General features: G+C 38.5%; 1 protein-coding gene across 3 annotated transcripts in view; it reads left to right on the top strand.

Annotated features, from left to right (window-relative positions):
• The window catches only part of SLC38A11 (solute carrier family 38 member 11), a 59,621-nt gene extending 54,152 nt beyond the window's left edge, over nt 1–5,469 (top strand). For 2 of the 3 annotated variants that reach the window (XM_023516354.1, XM_003795146.1), the window contains one exon: nt 4,916–5,469. In XM_023516354.1, the coding sequence (XP_023372122.1) occupies nt 4,916–5,209 (294 nt within the window). In that variant the 3' untranslated portion in view covers nt 5,210–5,469. The remainder of the gene's footprint in view (nt 1–4,915) is intronic. The other variant, XM_023516355.1, reaches the window with a different exon arrangement.
• Nucleotides 5,470–11,933: the final 6,464 nt, after the last annotated feature.

Genomic DNA, 11,933 nt, shown 5'->3' with positions numbered 1-11,933 from the left:
GGCACTCTACCCAGGGAGACAGCTTGAGGCTCTGTCTCAAAAAAAAATAAAAAATAAAAAAATGCATTTAATTATAAACCAACATCACATTTGTTATCGACTATTTAAAAAACTTACATTTTATGATTTAAGAGCAAGTATCCTCAAACTATGGCCTGCGAGCCACATGCAGCCCGCCTAGGACATTTATCCAGCCCACTGGGTATTTTTGCCAGTGCTGTCTGTCCTGCCTGTCCTGCCTGTCCTGCCTGTCCTTGCCACTGCAGCCGACTTATCCCGGAGCCCACAGTCCGGCCCTCCAATGGTCTGAGGGGCAGTGAACTGACCCCCTATTTAAAAAGTTTGAGAACCCCTGATTTAAGAGTATAACATTTATGATATATCACATTAATAGAATGAAAGATAAAAACCACATGATTGTCTCACTTAAGGCACAAAAATTTTGACAAAGTTCAGCATTCTTTCTTGATAAAGACTTTATCATTTAGATATAGAGGGAAAATTCCTCAACATAATGAAGGCCATTTATGAAAACCCACAGCTGACACCATAATCGTTAAGGGAAAACTAAAGGCTTTTCCACTAAGATCCAGTACAAGGCGGGAAGGTCCAAATGTCCACTCTCACGCCTCCTGTTTGTTATAGCACTAGAAGTACTAGCAAGAGTGCTAGACATCAGACAAGAAAAAGAAGTAAAAGGCATCCAAATAAGAAAGGAGGAAGTAAAATTACCTCTATTTGCAGATAACATAATTCTATATGTAGAAAGCTCCAAAGATTTCTGTAAAAAAGCATTAAAATTAAGATTTCGGTAAAGTTGAAGGATACAAAATTAATATACAAAAATCAGTAGCATTTCTATACATAAATAATAACAAACTAGCAAAAAGAAATCAAGAAAATCCCATTTACGATAGCATCAAAGAAAAAACATTATTATTATTTTATTATTATTATTATTATTTGCAGTTTTGGCAGGGGCTGGGTTTGAACTCACCACCTCTGGCATATGGGGCTAGTGCCCCACTCCTTTGAGCCACAGGTACCACCCAAAACATTATTTTTTTAGAGAAAGAATCTCACTCTGTTGCCCAGACTAGAGTGCCACAGCGTCAGCATAGTTCACAGCAACTTCAAACTCCAGGGTTTAAGAGATCTTCCTGCCTTAGTCTCCCAAGTAGCTGCAATTACAAGCACTTGCCACAATGACCAACTAATTTTTATATTTTTAGTATAGAGAAGGTATTGCTCTTGTTCAGACTAGTCTCAAACTCCTGAGTTCAAGGGATCCTCTTCTTTGGCTTATTAGAATGCTAGGATTGCAATCACCATGCGAGCCACATCAAAGAAAATTAAAATAAAATGCTTAGGAGTGATTTTAACCAAGGATGTAAAAGATTTATACACTGAAAACTATAGTTGTTAATGAAAAATGTATAAATGTTAATAAAAGAAATTGAAGAAAGCAAGGCATTGGTGGCTCATGCCTGTAGTCCTAGCACTCTGGGAGGCCTAGATAGGTGAATCACTTGAGCTCAGGAGTTGAAGACCAGCCTGAGCAGGAGCAAGACACTCTCTCTACTAAAAATAGAAAAATTAGCTAGGCTCATTGTAGTGGGTAACTGTAGTCCCAACTACTTGGGAGGCTAAGATAGAATGATCACTTTTCATCCCAGGAGTTTAAGGTTGCTGTGAGCTAGGCTGACACCAGGACACTCTAAGACTTGGGAAAAAAAGTGACTCTGTCAGAAAGAAAGAGAAAATAAGTGAGGAAGGGAGGAAGGGAAGAAAGAAAGAGAGAAAGAGAAGAGACAGAGATAAAAGAAAGAGTAAATAATGTCAAAATGTCTATACTACCCAAAGCAATATACAGTTTCCCCCAATCTCCATCAAAATTCTAATGGCATTCTTCACAGAAATAGGATAAACAATCCTAAAATCCACATGGAACCACAAAAGACCCAAATAGCCAAAGCAATATTTAGAAAGAAAAACAAAGTTAGAGGAAGCACATATCCTGATTTTAAATTATTTTACAAAGCTATAGTGATCAAAACAGTATGGTATAGGCATAAAGTCAGAAACATAGGTCAATGGAACAGAATAGAGAACCCAGAAATGAATCTCAACATACATAATCAACTGATTTTTGATAAGGGCAGCAATAGGACACAGTGAGGAAAGGATATTCTCTTTAATAAATGGTGCTGAGCAAACTGGATTTCCACACATAAAAGAATAAAAGTGGACTGTTGTGTCACACATCCTTAAATGGATAAAAGACCTAAATGTAAGATAGAAACCATAAAACTCTTAGAAAAGAACATAGGAGAAAAAAGCTCCTTGACATTAGCCCTGGCAGTGATTTTTTTGGATATCATGTCAAAGGCTCAGATTACAAAAGCAAAATAAATAAATGACTATGTCAGACTAAAAAGCTTCTGCAGAGCAAAGGAAATGATCAAAGGAAAAAGGCAATCTATAGACTGGAAAAAATATTTGTAAGCCACCAAACTGATAAGGGGTAATATCTATAATTTATAAAGAACTCTTAAACTCAATAGCAGAAAAACAAATAATTCATTTAAAAAATAGACAAAGGACTTGAATAGACCTTTCTCCAAAGAAGATTTGAAAATGGCCACCGGATATTAATCACCAGGAAAATTAGAACCACTCAGAGATATCACTTCACACACTACATATAATCAAAAGGACAAGAGATAACAGATGTTGACAAGGGTGTGGCAAAAAGGGAAAACCTGAGTACACTGTTGGTGGGAAGATAGATTTGTACAACTTTTATGGAAAACACTATGAAGGGTCCTAAAGAAATTAAAATAGAACCATTATATGTCCCAGATATCCCTGTTCTGGGTATATAACTAAAGGAGATGAGATCAACACCTTTAAAAGATATCTAGACGTTCGTTCCAGCATTATTCACAGTAATGATGATATGGAAAAACCTAAAGGTTATAAATTAATTAATGGATAAGGGAAATATGTGGGGGGGTGTGTGTGTGTGTGTGTGTGTGTATAACATACTATTATTATTCAGCCTTAAAAATGGAGATCCTGCCATTTGACATGGCATGGATGGACCTGGGGAACATTATGTTAAGAATGTATGCCTGACACAGAAAGAAAAATATTCCATGATCTCACTTATATGTGGAATATATTTTTTAAAAAGGTCAAATATACAGAGTTATAGAATTAAACTGTGATTACCAAGTACCTGGGGTGGGGAGAGATGTACATCAAAGGACCCAAAGTAGTAGATCTATCTGATGAACAAGTCTAGAGATCTAATGTACAAAACGAAGAGTGTAATTAATAAAATTGTTTGATATTTCAGATTATGAGAACTATAATTAATAAAATTGTATTTGAGGGTTTTTGTTTTTCCTTGAGACATAGTCTTAGTCTACTTTGTCACCCTTGGTAGAGTAGTGTGGTGTCAGCTCATAGCAATCTCAAACTCTTGGATTCAAGTGATTCTCTTGCCTCAGCCTCCCAACTAGCTGGGACTATAAGCACCCAACACAACATCCAGCTATGTTTTGAGATGAGACCAGTCTCGAACTTGTGAGCTCAGGCACTCCACTCAGCTTGGCTTCCCAAAGTGCTAGGATTGCAGGCATGAGCAACTGTGCCTGGCCATATTTGATATTTTTGTTAAGTAGATCTTAGCTGCTCTTCTTACAGAAAAAGAAGCTGTGAGATGACATATATTAATTTGTTTCAATAAAAGTAGCCCTTTAACTATTATTGATATGCATATCCTGTAACATCATGTAAAGCTCAAGTATACATGATAAAATTTATTTTTTTAATCATATGTTTTATGGTTTAAGCAAATACCTTTCATTAATAACATGTTATATTTAATATATAATGTAATTAATATTTGACATCATTAGAATATCCAAAATGCATTACATTTTAACATTTTTACCATTTGCAATGTTTCTAGTGAGAATTAAATCTTTTCAAGGGGTAAATAACTTTGAAGTCAATAACTCTTAGTATTTTTATAACAGATAATTCTGCTATTCATTTATTTTCCATCTGACATTCCCCCTTAGATTGAATTTGTCCATAGATGGGGGAGGGTGAGTGCATTATAGTCATTTAGTTCTGTTGTCAGTTTTCTAGGGTAACTAATGTGTTTAGTTTTACTTGATAATATGCCCCCATGCAATTTCCCCATAGTTCCCAATTGTACCCAAATGACAAACAGAACTCTCAAGTTTGAAAGGCAAAGTGAATATACAGCAATTCTAAATAAGTATAAGAAAATATGATGTAACTGAAAACATGGGAAATTTTAAGAGTTTGCTGGAAGCAGTCTTCTTATTTTTGCTTTATTATTTTCTGATCATCTTTTCTTAAGTTTGGCCTATTATTATACTAGTTTTACTGTTTTATCTATAAATATATCATTGGAAGAGTAAAAACCTATTTCTAAGTCCGTCTTAGAATTCCTTTTTTTTTGAGACAGAGTCTCACTATGTTGCCCTGGGTAGAGTGCCATGGCATCACAACTCACAGCAACTTCAAACTCTCGGGCTTCAGCAATTCTCTGTAGCTGGGACTACAGGCGCCTGCCACCACATCTGGCTATTTCTTTTTTATTGTATTTGTCATTGTTGTTTAGCATGCCTGGGCTGGGCTTGAACTTGCCACTTCCAATGTATGAGTTGGCACCATGACCATTGAGCTATGGGCACTGAGCCTGTCTTAGAATTCTTTTTCTTTCTTTCTTTTCTTTTTTTCTCTTTTTTTGGGTTCAGCTGACTTCAACATTTAACATGTACAATAAAAATACAATCTGTGCATATTTTTAAAAACTATTCAGAGAATGTTTCCTTCCAATAACATTATTTTATTTCTTATTTTCAACACACAGGGTGTGCTCTGTGCAGTTCCCCTAATTTTTATCATTCCATCAGCGTGTTATCTGAAACTGTCTGAAGAACCAAGGACACACTCAGACAAGATTATTTCTTGTTTCATGCTTCCCATTGGTGCTGTGGTGATGGTTTTTGGATTCGTCATGGCTATCATCAATCCTCAAGACTGCACCCACGGGCAGGAAATGTTCTACTGCTTTCCTGACAATTTCTCCCTCACAAATATCTCAGATCCTCATTTTCAACAGACAACACAACTTTCAACTTTAAATGTCAGTATCTTTCAGTAAGTTAACTGCTTTAAAAAATATGTTTTCAAGACAAAAATATGTTTTCACAGATTTGTATACCACATAATAACTTTTACACGTGTTTTAGTCTTTATTTATATTATAAAATTATCTTTGAGCATTTATCCAGTCTTGCTTTTCTTTACTCTTTAGTGCAATATTAAAGATAAGAAAAGAAAATTAAATGTATTTTACCTTAAACAGGGACAAAATAGATGTTTGTTTTTTCTAATGACTGCACTACACTGATCCTAGTTGAAGAGGGAAAAATAAAGCCCTTCACATTAGCTGTCATCTCCTCAAAGCATTACTCTTTTAATAGTTGAGCCAATATATATTGTGCTCCAAACCAAGAGGGAGATTGTGGGTTTCAATTTTGTGTATGTATCCTTTGGGGGAATCTTAAGATGGAATACTTAGGCTCGGCGCCTGTGGCTCAAGCGGCTAAGGTGCCAGCCACATACACCTAAGGTGGCGGGTTCGAATCCAGCCCGGACCCACCAAACAACAATGATGGCTGCAACCAAAAAGTAGCCGGGCGTTGTGGCAGGTGCCTGTGGTCCCAGCTACTTGGGAGGCTGAGGCAGGAGACTCGCTTGAGCCCAGGAGTTGGAGGTTGCTGTGAGCAGTGAAGCCACGGCACTCTACCCAGGGGGATAGCTTGAGGCTCTGTCTAAAAAAAAAAAAAAAAAGATGGAATACTTAACATCTGTGGAATCTAAGAGAAAGGAAACCCAAAACTAATAAAAAGAATAGATATCCCAACGGCCAAAAAGAAACCAACCACTGGGGCCAGGCACGGTGGCTCACGCCTATAATCCTAACACTTGGGAGGCCTAGGTGAGTGGATTGCCTGAGCTCATGGGTTCAAGACCAGCCTGCACTAGAGCAAGACCCCATCTCTAAAAAATAGCCAGGCATTGTGGCAGGCGCCTGAAGTCCCAGCTACTTGGAGGCTAAGGTAAGAGAATTGCTTGAGCCCAAGAGTTGGAGGTTACTGTGAGCTATGACACCATGGCCCTCCAGGGAGGGCCATAAAATGAAACTCTGTCTCAAAAAAAAAAAAAAAAAAAAAACCTCACCTTTATAGTTTCAATAGCATCCCTTGGTTAGAGGGAAGTAGATTCCTGTAGACACAAGCAAAAACCCTCCCCCCCCAAGTAAAGAAGCATAAATAATAGACGGGAGGTACAAAGCCAGCTGTGTGAACAATCAAGATTCCCTCCCAGCTTTGGACAATGTGGAAATAAAATGATATTATCCTTATACAACAGAAAACACACACACACACATATTGTTGTGAGATAAAAGCAAAGAGACCAGTTATGCATCAGATTCCGACCTGATGAATCTGAAGCGCTGTCAGGAATATAAAATCAGAAGCTGAACTTTGAAGCTGGAAACTTGCAAGAAAAATCAAAGCTACAGAAAAGGCATTCTCACTCCTCTGGGCGTCCTCAGAGAGATTTCTGGAAGCCCTCATTTACCAGGATTCTTTGGAAGAAGACACTTGAGAAAGAGTTTGTTGTAACTAATAGGAGAGAGAGGAGAAAGCAGAATTGGGGGGGGAAGGGGAACTGCAGGCAGGCTGACAAAGCCTGAGCCAAGTTGGTGCGCGTAGGACCCACCAGAGTTGTCCCTGTCGAAAGAAAATAGCCAGATTTTAATACCGCTGCCTCCATCGGTCACTGAGTAAGGGCACTAAGGAAGGATGAACCCTTGGGCTTAAGTAGACCTTTGTAGCTGAGTAAACTCAGGAACTCAGAGCTGGAGGCTGTCTGCTGAGGGCCAGGGCACCACACACTTCCTCCTGGGGAGCTTCTGAGAGACACAGCTGTGCCCACCACAGATATCCTCCTTGGTTTTTAATGAGGACTTTTTAATGTCTGTTAATGCGGATTTCATGTCTTCATATCTATGGCAAGCTTTAAAAAGTAACAAATAAAAATTGGGACCATCTGGATGGCTTCCTTGGCCCAAGTATGACCTGAGATTCTATTTCTTACCTTTTCATTTGTATTTCAATCAGGTTGACCACCTGTAAGTAGTATATTAATTGTTGCCAAGTAAAAATATCACAAGCAGAGTTAGTACATGTGTGATGTGTTTGTATAAATTAGAGGCGAAAAAAAATTCCACAGGAAGTGTATGAAAGATAGGTTCACAGTCATTTGAATAAAGTGGTAAGAGCTGAGTCATCCCGTGACTCACAGAGAGAAAGGCCCGCTGAATACAAAGGAACCTGCACCTTTTTTAAGCTGGCAGAACTATGCTCAGGATTTGAGTACTGATTTTTGTTTCAGTGAAAGATCATTCAAGTCACTAAATTAATTTAAGTTCTGTTGATTGTATGGCCTTTGTGTATTTAACTTGTAAATCTTTTTTATGCTATAGTTAAAATCATAAGACTAGGCAGTTTGTGTCTATTTTTAGACAGGCACATGAGGTAAAATAATAATTAATACTTAACTGCATGCTGAGGGAACAGAAAAAATTTTTGCAGCCGTCCATCATGACTCAAAACTGGAAAAGACACTGACATACATAGTTATTAGATAAAGTCGTGGGAGAAGAGATTTCCAAGGGTGTACAAAGAGAAATGCGTCAAGGATGACGTCACTTAGCACGTTCCAGTCTATTTTGTACGTGAGTGTTGCTTCAGATGTTTTAAGCTTGACTCTTCAAGTAGATAAAAAAACTCCCAGTAGGAACTGAATGTAGCATTAATACGTGATGAATCTGTGTTGGTTTATTTGTTTGTTTTCAGTCAACAAGACTGCTTTTGACTCTGTTAGTAGCTGCATGGATTCCCAACAGCTTTAAATTATAGTTGAATACGTCTCAGGAGCTAACTCTTATTTTGCAGAAATAACTTGTGTTTATTTTGCCACCGTGAAGAACTGCAAGAACCACCCACCTCTTAGTGTCTGTTCTGTCCCAATTTAACAAGAGGTTTCCACTGAAATTCCTTCCTTCCCTGTTACTTGTTACTTCTAACAAAGCAACTTGAAGATTTTAAGCCAGTGCTTCAAACTGTCACTACATTTAAACTTACAATGTGCTTCTAAATTTTAAAACTCTGGTGGTGGGTAGCAAAAGTGTCTTTATACGCAAATGTGAACATAACTATACATTCCATTGATGTGTGTAAACTGTATGGCATCTATATAATTTAGGAGTTAGGTCCCTGCCCACTTCAGTTATTATGGAATCTAATCTCAACGCTAACTTGAACCATCTTCACAAGTCAAAATGGGGAAACTGCCTTCTCTGGACTGTTTCCAGTGATTCCAGGCAATAACTGTTGCCTCTGATCTTTCCTAAAGGAGACTGAATCCAGGTTATTAAGCTAAGAAAATTCTAATTAGTCCTCTGCTGAACTTGCACTGTATACGTCTGTCTAATTAAAGATATATTTTTTTGGACAGAAAAAGTCCCCTATCTGGTTTATCTGCTGGACCTCTGCTTAGGAAATCAGTAACAGTCTGTTTTTTAAGCAGAGGTGGCTGCTGATCAGACCAGGTGTTGCCAGGTCTTCTGAGAGTGGCTCACACATGGGTCAGAGAGTGACCATGAGGTAGGTGCCCACAAACGCTTTGCTGACTGCGGCAGAGTAATAATTAGTGACACCAATCAGTTAAGCTCTTTTAAAAGTTGATATTTATTCTCAAAGGCATATAAAGAACTTTCCAGGATCATAGAGCAAACAAGCTGCATGGATCAGAGACTCCACAAGCTGAGGAACACTTAGGCCAGGAAAGAACGAGCACAGTCCTTCTCTAGGCAGTGGCTCTGTGTCAGAATCCCCAGAGGGCTTAAAACAGCTTGCTGGGCCTCCCCCCAGGGTTTCTGGTTCAGTACTCTGGAATGGGACCTCAGAATATGCATTTCTGAAAAGTTCTCAGGTGGTGCTGATGCTATTGGTTTGGGAACCACACTTGAATAAATTTGGAAGCTTAACATAAGAAAGTGTAAGATGGGGCCATCTGTTTAGAGGATGTGACAAATACAAGCAGGATGTAAGAATATGATGCTGGAGCTCAAGGAAGAAACTGAGGCTGGAGATAAAGGGAAAGCAATTGGCACATAGTAATGTCTCATTGTCTCATTGAAAAACTGTCTAGAGACACTTACAGGCCACGGAGGAGAAACCAAGACAGTAAGATTAGTGAAGAGTAATGACATGGGAGAGGGAACAATTTAAAAAAAGAGAGAGAGAAAGAAAACAGATTACAGCTTAAATCAACACAGCTGTGGTGGTTACACTGCGGGCCTGGGTCTGAGCCCGCTGGCCTTCAGGGAGTATTGCCTGAACGTCATAGCTTTCACTGTGATAAGGCAGAAAATACCCTACAAAGTTTGCTGAGGACTAAACTATCAAAAGAATGACCTATTTGGAAAATTACATAGGGAACAGGAATATTGCTGGATTATGAACAAGGTTTTCAAGAACATGGTGCAGTTAAAGAATTAATTCACTTGGCTGTCTTTTATAAGATCCTTTATCACTCTAATAATGTTTACTTCTAACAATGAAGATTAGCAATAGATTAGCTTTGGTATGTTTATTATATTATTCATTTGTGAATTATGTAAATCCTCCATTAAAGCAAAAACAAACAAACACACACCAGCTCTATGCTGTCCTTCATTCCTAACTCTCCCCTGATGCCCACCCTTACCAACTCATACACGGACAGACCATGGCCTAGGATGCTGCCTCCAGGCCCTCTCCCTCCAAGATAATTTGTGCATCACTTGGAGAATCATCTTATTGAACAGATGTTTTGATAACATCACTTGCTTACTCAATAGCTTTCCAGGAAACCCTTGTGCTTATAAGATAAGATACAAATTCCATAGCCTGTATTCAAAATGAAGCACATATTTTGCCCCCAAATATATTTCTTTGCCCTATGTTGTGATGACTACTGTGAGTCTCACATTTAGAAGTAATACTCCAAAGCTGTTCTTGAAGGGGGAAATTTACCTCTGTTGAGAATCGTAGTTAATACAGCCAGGTCTATCCTTACCAGATCTAGGAAAGATTAACTGAGAGTCTGACACCTTTAAAGGTCTAAGAAGAAACATTTACCATCTATTCTCTCTGAGGAGTGCTGCCCGTGCTAACTTGCCAAGACCACCTCTGCCACCTAGTCAAGCCTCTTCCTTTTTCCCTCTCAAAAACCTGCTTTTCTGCTTCCAAACCCCCATTGTTTAAAAATCTCTCTGCACCTCACTGAACAGTTGAATCTTCCTTCTAAGGATTCCAGTGTATACATGTTAAATAAATGAGTATCCTTTTTCTCCTCTTAACCAATCTGCTCAAGCCAGTGATTTTCCAGGGAACCTTAAGGTAGTGAGAGACTTTGACCTCTCCAAAAGCTTTCATAATCTCACCTTATCACACTGCTGAGGCCCGATTGCCCAGGACTGCGGAAAGGAACACTTATTGTAGCATAACTAAAAGCATTTATGTACACTAAAAATGCTGGGTAGCTTTTGCCTTTGCCCCTGAATTTTTGTTATTCTCTCATCTGAAATATCCAAAACCAATATCAACATTCTAGTCATCGCCGAGTTTAGTATGTGCCATCTCTGACAACCCTAACTCAAGTTAGTTCCTCCCCCTATGGAATTCTGGACTTCTTAAAGGAACCTTGTCTGGCCAATCAAATTAAAAGTTCCTAGAGGGCAGAGGTTGTGTTTTAAAGCCCTTTTTTTCTTTTTATTTCCGATTAATATGAGGGTACAAATGATCAGGGTACACTGTGTTTCTAAGGTAAAGTTCAAGTCTAATTGAGCCTTTCCCCAGGGGGTGTGCTGCACGGGGCCTTCCACTGGGCATGTGAGGGGAGAGCTTACCAATGCCCCACCCTTCTCCACACTTCCCACTTGGATGTAATTGTTTCTGTCTTGGGTGGCGTGTAGTTGTTTATCTATGAATGGATTAATAAACTGTAGTATATGTATACCCTGGAATGCTATTCAGCCATAAAAACATGGAGACTTTGCATCTTTTGTATTTACCTGGATGAAGTTGAAGCCTATCTTCTTAGTTAAGTATCACGAGAATGGAAAAAGCAAGTATCCAATGTACTCGATACTAATATGAAACCAATAGATAATTACATCCCACACCAGAGAAAAACACAATTATGTTTTAAAGTTTTTCATTCTTCACAGTTGATGGCCTGGTGCCTTAGGATGTCATGAACACTTAGACATTTGACATGAGATTTATGGTGTTAAAGGGAAAATGGTTAATTGTACTAACAGACATACAAATTATTTTACTGGATTTATCCAGCTACAATGATTGTCATTCAATAAAGTAACAATTCAATGTGATATAGTTGTTCATCCAACAAGCTGGCTTAGATAATTAAAGTGGGTTTCTTGCTTTGGATAGAACCTTCAGAGAAATTATTTGGAATATTCTTAAAATAACTCAAAAAGTCAGCACATATCTTTTTGCTTATTCCAATTGCTAAAAAACATTTACTTACATATTTTTTTTAATTGAGACAGTTTCACTTTGTCACCCTGGGTAGAGAAACAACTCACAGCAACCTCAAACTCAGGCTTAAATGATTCTCTTGCCTCAGCCTCCCAAGTAGCTGGGACTACAGGGACCCGCCACAATGCCCAGCTATTTTGTCTGTTTGTTTAGCAGCAGGGGCTGGGTTCGAACCCACCACTCTCCAGCATGTGGCTGGCACCC

This window comes from Otolemur garnettii, unplaced genomic scaffold, assembly GCF_000181295.1.
Source record: "Otolemur garnettii isolate 467f Iridium unplaced genomic scaffold, OtoGar3 scaffold00090, whole genome shotgun sequence".
Lineage (NCBI taxonomy): Eukaryota > Metazoa > Chordata > Mammalia > Primates > Galagidae > Otolemur > Otolemur garnettii.
This window is presented reverse-complemented; position numbering and strand designations above follow the sequence as displayed.